An 11,391-nucleotide genomic window follows, 5' to 3' on the forward strand; every position below is an offset into this window, starting at 1 on the left:
AAAAAAAGGTGAGTCTTGGAGAAAACTTCGTTTCCAATTTTAGTGAGAAAAAAAGGGGTAGAAAGTTCTTTAAAACTAACAAAGTTGTATAATTATTATAATAATTTATACTAATGTTATTTTAAAATAATAATTAAAAGGTTACAAAGTAATTGTAAAATAATCCAATTTTATTTCCTTGATGAAAACACATTTTACTATTTTCCTTCTTAAATTTTTTCTTAGTTTTTGCCTCCCATCTTAATTTATTTCCTCTCTATTAAATTTAAGATAAGTTACTCGGGATGCTAGTTAATAAAATATAGAAAAAACACAAAATTAGTTGACTTTTTCATTTTTTAAAAAAAAAAAGTAAATTAATAAAAGATAGAAAAACTCAAATTAAACTTGGAAGTAGGCAAAATTGATGTGAAATTGGTAAACAAGAAGAAAAGACATCGTGAAACATACCATAACCTTCCATTCCATCTTTTATTAAAGAGAAAATGAGCTACCAGGAAACAAGTCAAAGAGACCATTAAGGAAGACATTATTGTTGGATCCATTTCATAGTATTAGTAAGGGGCAAAGGCAACCTTGTAACTACGCTGAGGGACCTTCTTAAAGTTTGCCCATATAAGGTCAAAATAGAGTGGAAATTGAGCAAGAGCAAATAAAGATACAGGCAAGCATGTAATGGCATACACGGGAAATGCTGCATACTTGAGTTTCTCTTGAAGAACAAAGAAATGACCAGCACAGAAAGAAACCAACATAGAAGCAATAGACACAAACAAAGATGTTAACCCCATCAACAGCTTTCTCGGCAGATCACCTCCAAAATCTCGTTCTTGGTACCGAGAGGTGAGTATTGCTAGGAACATGACCACTGAGGTAACTGAGAAACACAAGGCCACAAGCGAAGCTATCGCGAAAACCTCAAAAGCCGGCTTATCTTCCAGGGTTGGTCTACCACTGATCTCGTTGTTGCCTCCCGGGACAGTGGTGGACGTAGCGAAAGCAACGGTGGCAATAAGAGCAGCCACCACCGAGCACGACTGTGAAGTGCTTGTCAACCATTCTCCACCGGCCTTGAGGAGACCCCTGTGTGTTTCGGTGAAAATGTCCTTTGCTGTCTTGCTAGAGTGGTTGTAGCGCACAAAAAAGTTCGCTGGCATAGACCTTTTCACATACTGCATGAAAAGACCCAACAAATAAATATGATTTCATTCATACTAGTTGAACAAAGGTGATAATAAGCTAGCTAGGACATACCAACAGAGGAGTACTTGATCGAAAACTTACCTCATACCATTTGATTTCCCATTGCATTTGAAGAGCAGCGCCTGGGATTAGCCAAGGTTTATAGTCTCCCAACATGGCAGCAAGATGCAACGCACTGTTCCCTTTGTTGTCCACTTGTTGAAACACACTGTCTTTCAAGATTTTCCTCTTCAACAACATCTTGTACACGTGCGGTTGTCGATGCTCCACTGCTAGTAATACTATATTCTTTTTCTCAGCGTTCGTGTCGTGGATAGCCACTGGAAAAAGCTCAAGGATTTTCTCCACCAATTCAGTCACACCATTTTTAGCTGCAATTAATATAGCTGTTTCATTCTCCTCATCTGTAGCATTAACGTTGGTTCCTTTATCATTCCCATTTGGATTATTTAGTTTGAGAGAAGTATCATCATCAATAGAAGAAGTGGTTGAACCGATTATGGTATCAGCAGCAAAAGTGGCATCTCCATCCTCAGCAATCTCATAAGGCTCGGTCTCACCATCTTCTTTGTGGGGTGGCACTACTGCCTGTGGACTCGCTCCAGTGTTTTCGTACTCGTACATAGAGGCATGTTTAAGAAGTTCATTCATGATTTGAACCGACCACACATGCTTCTCTTTCTTTTCCTTTATTCTTTTAATCATTCTAGACCCTATTAAGGAATATGTTGGACAGAAAGAAACTAAGTTATTAAGAAAAATACTATCACATATAGTATTTAGTATGTTGATTTTTGGAGCCAAATGTATATATACCTAATCCAAGAATGACCAGCAAGGCCTTGCATACAGTCTGGAAAAGGTTGAAGCAGGTGGCGTAATTAGGTGGAAATATTAAGCGGTCACTTTGAGATCCAGCTGCAAGGGGTAACTTATTATAACGATGTGATGTCCTTTTTGGTAGCTTAATAAATTTTGAGTAATTTTCGACATAAACACTTAAGTTTAATTTTCACTTGCAAATAAATATATAAATTTAATTTTTAGCATCAATAATACCTAAGTTTAAGTCATAAATTTTTATTTTTTTTTTTTAAAAAAATTTGTATATAAAGTGACACTTAGATAATGATTTGACATTTAATGTTGAGATACCTACAGAGTTATAAAAATATAACTTAAGTATTATTACCGCCAAAAATTAAACTTAATATTTATTTGTAATTGAAAGAGTTAAACTTAAATAATTATGCCACAAATTACTCTATAATTTTTAACAATAAGATTGTGCTGAACAAAGTAAAAAGTTAGTATACAACACCCGAAATCAATATTGGGATTAGTAATAAATATTTGTTCACCCTTTTGTTCTATGGTGATAGCATTGGATCCTCCAAGACTCTCTCCACCAGCTCGTGTACGTCCTTGATGTGCATCCTTTTTAACTGTTACTGAAAAATTAGAATGTTACTTACTATTTAACAAAAATATGTGTTAAAAGAAGGATAATTAAATGGATATATTATATACCAACTTCAATTGCATTCGTCAGAAGTTGAGCAAAATTAACGCAAGTTTTGTAATTGTCTGGATAGCTTTGTTTCTCTTCATTATCTAATCTTTTCAACAATAAAGTTATGCGATCTTCAGATTCTGGCTTCAGCTCATCCACAAACGTCCCTTTATTCGAATATAATGAATATAATTAAAATGAAGACAGTTTTTTAGGTACCAACATATTTGTTTTGTCAAAATAAAACTGTTAACTAAAGAATAAGTGGCACTTACAATGGGAAATGAGGTTGTGCCAATGACCAAGGTTGCTACCACTTTTAAAGGCAAATGGCTTACTTGCCAAAATATGGAGAGGAGAAAGTCCATGCTCATCGACGGAGTTGACTAGTTTCGGGTACAACTGAATTATCTGAAATGCCAAATCTGTCCAAACACAAACAACTCTGTCATTAATTTCACTAACACTAACTAGCTTAGTATAATATAAATTACCTAATTAAAGTGACATGGTCAATTAAAATATGTGATATATGTGAGTGTTGGAGAATATTGTCCCACGTAGATTAAATGTGAAAGTACTGAGCCATATATAAGAATATGGGTTACTCCACTCATTGCCAATTGGTTTTGAGATGGAACCCCACGATTCTCAACTGTGAGATTCGATAATTATAGTGAATGTAGAATTTTTACTGACCGAAGTACTCTCCTGCTATTGCAGAATGAAGAACGGTCTGACCGTCGCGCCTACGGCAAAAGGAGCCGTCGTGAGCGGTGGCCGTACTTAGGTAATGCAGACAGAGAAAAGATTCTTTTTTTCCTCTTAGAGCGGCCAAAAACAGAGGAGTCTCGCTGTTATGGTTACGAACACCAACCAACAAGGGATCAACTTTGGCTATACAATGACACATTCTGACGTACCCCATTGAGGCTGCCAGATGGAGAGGAGTGTTCCCTCTGTCGTTTTGAATAGCGAGCACTGTTATAGAATTGGAAACGACACGTCGTACCAGCAGTTCCACTACTTCTTCTTGGCAGTCAGAGACGGCTATGTGAAGTGCCGTGTCACCTGACTTGGTGATCTTAGCCTTATGCGCTCTGTAGTTTTGCTCGTAAACCCTTATTACTTCATTCCATTCGCCTTTCATGGCCACATTGAACAACTCTTTGTTGATTCTCTCCATTTCACAATTCTTCATATTGGTTTCCACCGTACAAGTTATTGTGCTCCTCTATTCTATATATAAATATATATATATATAAATAAATTTATAGTATATATGTATATTCAATCGTAAGATTTGTTATGGAAAAGAATAGGAAAAGTGAAAGGTTGATGCTTATTTGTAGTAATGGTTTTTTTTTATTCTTTTGATAAAGCAGTAAAATGTTATTTAATTAATGTGTATCTTCAAAATAAGGAACGTCTTGTAATGCTATCTATATTGAGAAATGCTTATGGCACATTGGATTTTTGTTATGTGTAATATTATTATTGATGCAATTTAATATTGAGTTTTACTTATTTTATTTTAATAAATATTATAGAAAATCGCTAACTAATTATAGAGAGCGACACTTCATCATGAAACTAGGTTAATTTCGCTTTTAGCCGACGACGCTGAATCTAGAAAGGAATTTAAAATTAATTAGATGAATGAGAATATATTTAATTTGAAGCATAAACCAAGAACACAAGATTTTATAGAGGTTCAGTCCCATTTATTTGACAATAGTTTATTTCTCTTTCTGATTGTATTTCACTTGTGAGAAGAGAAGTAATAACAACTTGATCTCTCTCGAAAACTTTTTTTACAGATTATTGAGCAGCGTAATAGTTCCCTTGAAATTAAAATTTTGAATCACTTTATAATGGAATGACTATTCTATTTATAGGGGATAATTACAATAAAAAATAGTTTTCCAAAAGCTATCTAGCCATACAAATAGGAAATTAATGACTTTCCTAAACGATGACAAATATATATATAAATCCTCTAATTATGAATTTGATTATATACAAAATGGGAAACTTCAATTAATGAATTCTCCCATTTTTCTTTGGTCGGATTGTGTGAAGTGTTGGTTATTTCCTCCCGTCTAGGTTAACTTCGTTCATTCTGTACAACAAGTTTTACTTTGCTTAATTATTGTTGCGTCTAGCAAGCTGTTTATCCTGTGCGGGCACTTGGAAGACCATTTACTCCGCCAAGGTCTTGGAACCATGATACGTGTCACGTCACCTAGATAGGATTCAGGATAACATTTGTCTCCCCAAGTTCGCGTGAACACTTTTTGGTTGGTGCGTGGACTTACTCGACCCGCATACTAGATAGATACAGTGACACGTGTTAGGTGGATGAGCAGGCCCAACAGAATTGTCACTTCAAATCTTTTTTAAGCATCTCTTCAAATATTTAATGCATTTAATGATCTGATATAGATTATCGTACCCTAGGTGCATGCACGCTGTACTTATAATGAGTATCATTGCAAATTTTTGGTGGGAAACAAAAATTTAGTTTTAATAATATAACCAATTTTTAAAATAGTACATGAGCTTATTTTTTTTTTTCAAACAAAATTTAATAATTTTCTAGGTGTTACGATAAAACTTATTATATTTTCTATATTTGTTCATCCTAATTCATTATTAAGAATATAAATGGTCCAACTAATAAATTTTCAAACCAAAAAAAATAATATTAACTAAAAATTAGAAGAAGAACATTGTAAATTTGTAAGCAAAAGATGTGAAAAAAAGGATGGAATATTATGAAGCCATATTTTTGACTGATTTGACGAGAAAGGAAAAATATAGAAGTTTAAATATGAAAATGAAGCAGTAGAAAGAAGAGTGCTTCTGCTGCATATGGGGTCTACTAGACTTGCCCATCAAGCATGTATGCTACAAAAATCTTTTTTGCTTAAATCCTTACGTTAAAGTTTTTATTTATTTAATTTTATATTACACACCATATATTCCCTAAGATTGAGGCTAGCTCTTTGTTAATATACCAGAAATAAACTCAAGAAAAGAAAAATATACAGTGAAAAGAGACTCGAGAGAAAAGTTGAGTCTCACTAAGCTTCGTATTTATAGAGTAAAACATACAATAGTTGTTAAGCTAGATAACTAAACAAACTAATATATACGGAGGAGATTCTAATGATTATATTTTTATTGTGGTTATATTTTTTTTAGCCATATAAGATTACTATTAAATGGTTGTGATTAATTTAAAAATTAAATAAAAAAAAATAAAAAAATAACCTGTAACCTAATATTAACCTATTAATTTATTTCTTTTTAAAACTTTAATTAAAATTAATTATATTTTAAAAATAAATTAAGTATAATTATTAATTAATTTTTTGCAATTTATTATTATTAAATAAGAATCTTTTAATTTTTTTACACTTAAATTATTTTAATTTTTATAAAAAAACTCTTAATAATTTAAAATTATACACATATAATTTCATAATTAAATAGTTTAATTGTTAAAATAATTAAGCTAAGGGATTTATATATAAATAAAAAAAATTATTTATAAATTTTAATTGCCGAAAAAGGTCTTCTTAAATATTTATTTAATTACTTAAAAATAGTTAATTAATTAATTCTAAAAATAGAATTTTACTTATTGGTAACCTGCTATTACATGTCAAAAAAAATGTAACCATTGAATAGTCACCCATACATATATAGGAGATTTCAATTGTTACATCAAATATGTAATTCTTATGGTTATATTTATTTTTAACCACTAATATTATTATTGAATGGTTGTGATTAATTTAAAAATTAAAAGAAAAATAAATAATAAATAACTTGTAACTTGATTTTTTATTTCCATATAATAAAAATTGAATTAAAATTAGGGAAATTACCTTATAAACCATTTTTTTTTAACTTTTTTTCAAATTTACGGTTTGGGTTTCTAAAGTGCTTGCAGCGCTAGTTGCAATAGAGGTAACTGTACGATTTTTTGTTGCAATTTAGGTTGCAGCGCTAGTTGCAATAGGGGTTTCTTTGTAGAATTCCGTAAAAATACAAAAAAAAAAAAACTGTTTTTAAGTGTAAAAATAATAATAAAAAAAAAACCCCTTAAAATTATTATATTCAAAATTAAATTACTAATAATTATTAATTAATTTTATGCAATTTGTTAATAAGTAAAAAGAATTTAGCAATTATTTTTTTAATTTAAATAATTGAAATAATTACAATAAAATTCCTTATAATTTAAATTTATTACACACATAGCCTAATTCTCCTGCAGGTGTTGGATTCGTCATAGTCTTACACACTGTGATTGAGACTAGACTTGCTATGTGTGGGCATGTACTCTATCACTATATGGCTCGAAAATTTGAAGAGAAAGAGAGAGAGAAGAGAGAAGGCTCAAATTTTACTGAAAGGCTAATGATTCATCATTTTAAAATTTTAGAAATAACCACATAAGGTAAATATGTAGAAAAATCAAATTTTCAAATTCAATGGCTACTAATATCTAAAACTAACTTTAATTAATTAAAAAATTAATAAAAATTAATTTCATCCTAATAATTAGATTTTTATTTGAAAATTTATATTTTATACAAAATTCTACCAAAATTTGAATTTTGTTTCATTAAAAAATGATTTTTGAAAGCAAAAATATCACAAAAATAAAATTGGACACAAGGAATATGCACAACATACTCCTACGCGTGCGCATAAGGGGTCATGTGCGTGGGAGAAGGCTGCATTGCAGCCTGTTGGCCAAGCTAGCTCGGCGTGAGTAGTAACTTCGGACAAGCCCTGTCCGAGAAACTTCGATTATGAGGTTTGTCTGTGCCTTGGTCATGGCCGAGGTGCACTCAGCCTCCGCGCGCGCACATGTGCACCAAATTTAGGATATTTTCATTCAAACTTCAAAAAATCATAACTAATTCAATAAAAATTCAAATTAAGTTCTGTAAAAGCCTAAATTCATTAATTTTTTATCTACTTTTCAAAAAAATAATTCCAGAATGAAACTAAAATTATTTATCATCGTAAAATCATAATTTCCATACAATAATCAAATATGCACATAAACTAACATGAACACATCCAAATCATCACAAATATTATTTTAAATCCATATTTCATGAAATTAAATCATTACCATGGCTCTGAGGCCAGTTTTTGAGGATTATATTACTGGGATCTAAATTTACTACCATGTATGTTATTTAACATCCTAAATATGAATTTCTACAACAATAGAATTTGAACACATATAAAGTTCAAGAAACCTTACATCGGTTGCAGCATGATTAAATGACTCCTTCCACTCAGATCTCTAACCCTTATTCCTTTTTGTTGCAGCGTATTATTAAGACCTGAGCCTGATTCTCCTTCAGGTGTTGGATTATTCACAGTCTTACACACTATGATTGACTTGCTATGTGTGGGCATGTACTCTATCACTATATGGCTCAAAATTTAAAGAGAGAGAGAGAGAGAGAGAGAGAGAGAGAGAGAGAGAGAGAGAGAGAGAGAGAGAGAGAGAGAGAGAGAGAGAGAGAGAGAGAGAGATCAAAATAGAGAGAGAAGAGAGATGGCTCAAATTTCACTGAAAGGCTAATGACTCATCATCTGTCAGTTTTGAGTCTATCACTGTCTATTTATAGGAATTCTTTTAGGTTTAGGTTTGAATTATATGACATTAAAAAATTGATAAATAAATGGCTAAAAGTAGCTTAAGTGGCCGACCATAAGATGTGGGCCCCACTAATTACAATTTTACCATTTTACTCAACTATTTATCCTTTTCTTTCGCAAACGTCATATTTTTCAATTTTAATCCTTTAAATGTCAAAACTTTTTATATAATAATTAAAATTAATTATCAAATAAAATTTCCATTTAATTTATTCATTAATTAGACTTAATAAAGTCTCTTAATTAACAAATAAACTCTAAAATCTCTTTTCTTCATAATAAAGCCCTTGCTTAGTGAAAATTCATAAATAAGACATAGTCTAATTTGAGAATCATAATTGATTAATTGAAAATAATTAATTGAGTCTTACAAGCAGTATTGTCTCAATTATTGTGGGGATCATGGGTCTATATAACTGAACTTCCAATAAGCAAATTTAGAATTTACCAAGTAATTCTCTAACTTATTAATTCCTCCTTGCACCACTATAGATTTAGAATTGCACTCGCAATTATATAGAGCGCTCTATATGTTCCACGATATAGATACGCTATGAAACTATCAATCGTTCTAATCCCAATAATCAAAGATCCTTTATAGATGATTTACATCGAGTAGGGATAAATTTACCGTTTCATCCTGTTAGGTTATAATTAGTCTATGTCTCGGGTCTTTAAAGTTAGCATTATCTCATCTATTGGTGTCTTTTGGAGCAGTTTTACGCTTGATTTTCATTATTTCAGGTTCCCGGAGTGTTAAAGTTCAAATTCAGTCAAATGGCAAAAAACTGGGATAAACTGGAAAAAATTGGAAAAATTCATCTCCAGAAGCTACAGTAGTCGCGACTTCCATTGAGCCAGGTCGTGACCCTTTTTCCTGGTCGCGACCCTGGTCGCGACTTCGAGGTTTGGCAGAACCTTCGATTTTCGAGGTTTGCCTGTAGTCGCGACCACCTTAAATGCTAGTCGCGACTAGGTACGGAAATTGCAGATTTGACCTAATTTTGATTTTTCTCTCAATTGGAGGCACACCACTCATCCCTATATAAGGAATACGACATTGAAGGTCAGGAGCAAGCAAAAAACCTAATAGTGGAGGCAAGTGGAGAGGAAGCTATCTTGAAGACCCGGAGCGATACCACCTTCTAGTTTCTTTCTTTTACCCTTTTAATTCTTCTTTATGTTTGTTTTAATTTCTGAATTAATCATGGATGTTTTTAGAGTTATTATGAACTAAATTTCCCAATAAGGGAGGATGATGATTGTTGTTTAAGTTTATGCCTAGTTAATAAATAATTGCCATTCCTTCATCTTGTGTGTGAATACTATCTTTATTTGTGTTTAATTCCATGTGTAAGCTTGATCACCTTTTACATGTTTAATGATCTCAATTCGAAATCTGAAAAGTGAGAATTGAGAATGCTAAAATTTGGATAGTCTAGGTTTTGATGTAAAACGAAAGTATTTACATAGCCTCAGTGACTAATAGATTATTGCTTAATGCTGATTTTGTGTTGATTTAATTAAGAAGTTAATTAGAGAACATATTATTTAGAACCTAAAAGATCTGAAAAGAGTTAGATTAATTTATAATCTGTCATTCACATTGAGATAAGGATAGCAATTAGGTATTAACATTGGTAGCTTATCAACAGGATTCACCTCCCTAATCTCTCATCTTGATTAATCTTCGTTTATTTTCTCTTTAATTTTCTGAGTTATTTACTTTCAAATTGCAAACTTATTATTTTACCAAATAGAATCATAAGTATAGTTCAGTAGTACTTAATCCAATTCCCTGTGGTTCGACCTCACTTGCGTGAGATACTACCTGATTGCGTACACTTGTGTAATAACCATAAAATTCGTAACAAGTTTTTGGCGCCGTTGCCGGGGAGTTGTTTAAAGATTAATATTACACAAATTATACTAACTTCTACTTTGGTATATTTTCTCTTGCTGATTTTTCTAACATTTTTCTTGCAATATTTTCGTGATCCATTTCAGGAATCATAAGTGTATGCGCCGTCAAGGACAAGCTGTCATATTACCAGTTGATCCTGAAATCGAGAAAACTTGTAGGAGAAACCGAAAGAACAAGAGGCAAGAAGGAGTTTCAGCAACTGCTGAAACTTCAGAAATCATGGCTGCTAATGCTGCAAACAATGGAGGCAATAACGGTAATAATGGTGGCGCAGTAGAAGATCAAGCTAATGGCCGCAGCTTGAGAGATTACATTCTCCCTACTCTGACGGGAGTGCAGTCATGTATCAGGCCACCGGCAGTGGATGCAAATAACTTTGAGATCAAACCTGCCATACTTCAAATGGTGCAGTCTTCGCCCGCCTTTGGTGGCCTCCCTTCTGAAGATCCTAACCTGCATCTCTCTAACTTCATGGAACTTTGTGAAACTTTTAAAGTTAATGGAGTTAGTGATGATGCCATTCGACTGAGACTGTTCCCATTCTCTCTCAGAGAACGAGCCAAGAGTTGGCTAAACTCCTTGCCACCAAACTCTATTACCACCTGGAATGATCTGGCAACGAAATTTTTGTCAAAGTTCTTTCCTCCAGCCAAGTCTGCAAAGCTGAGAGGAGAAATCAATAACTTTTGCCAACAAGACAATGAATCTCTCCATGAGGCTTGGGAGAGGTTTAAAGATCTAATCAGAAAGTGCCCTCATCATGGTATAGAGAAGTGGATGCTGGTCCACAATTTCTACAATAGGTTGGTAGGAAACACTAGAACTCTAATAGATGCAGCAGCTGGTGGAGCCTTTATGAGAAAAAGTGCTAATGAGGCGTATGATCTATTGGAAGAGATGGCTCTAAATAATCAGCAGTGGCCAACTGAAAGAAGCCAATCAAAGAGGGTAGTTGGTGTGTTAGAGGTGGATGCCATCACAAAGTTGACAGCTCAGGTTGAGGCATTGACAAAGATAATTGCAGGGCAAGCTAAACAAGCACAAGTTGTGTGTG

At 32.8% G+C, this 11,391-nt stretch overlaps 1 protein-coding gene and 1 non-coding gene across 2 annotated transcripts; both read right to left on the reverse strand.

Moving 5' to 3' along the window:
- Positions 1-424: 424 nt before the first annotated feature.
- Positions 425-3,946, reverse strand: LOC115706738 (uncharacterized). The gene is made up of 7 exons (XM_030634468.2): positions 3,416-3,946; positions 2,992-3,141; positions 2,734-2,883; positions 2,565-2,654; positions 2,020-2,121; positions 1,285-1,916; positions 425-1,172 (listed from the first exon to the last, which is right to left on the reverse strand). The coding sequence occupies exons 1-7, from the start codon at positions 3,915-3,917 to the stop codon at positions 555-557; spliced, it is 2,244 nt and encodes a 747-aa protein (XP_030490328.2). The 5' UTR covers positions 3,918-3,946; the 3' UTR covers positions 425-554.
- Positions 3,947-10,997: 7,051 nt separating this feature from the next.
- On the reverse strand, positions 10,998-11,104 carry LOC115711746 (small nucleolar RNA R71). The gene has a single exon (XR_004010624.2). It is a non-coding gene; the product is annotated as a small nucleolar RNA R71 (small nucleolar RNA).
- Positions 11,105-11,391: the final 287 nt, after the last annotated feature.

This window comes from Cannabis sativa, chromosome X (assembly GCF_029168945.1).
Source record: "Cannabis sativa cultivar Pink pepper isolate KNU-18-1 chromosome X, ASM2916894v1, whole genome shotgun sequence".
NCBI lineage: Eukaryota > Viridiplantae > Streptophyta > Magnoliopsida > Rosales > Cannabaceae > Cannabis > Cannabis sativa.

Bases quoted from the DNA above. Each gene is read 5' to 3' on its own strand.
- LOC115706738 (XM_030634468.2), bottom strand. From the start codon at position 3,917: ATGAAGAATTGTGAAATGGAGAGAATCAACAAAGAGTTGTTCAATGTG. The intron at 2,122-2,564 runs GTGAACAAATAT...TACCCCTTGCAG, and splicing joins TATCACCATAGAACAAAAGG to CTGGATCTCAAAGTGACCGC. The intron at 1,917-2,019 runs GTATATATACAT...ATTCCTTAATAG, and splicing joins GCTGGTCATTCTTGGATTAG to GGTCTAGAATGATTAAAAGA.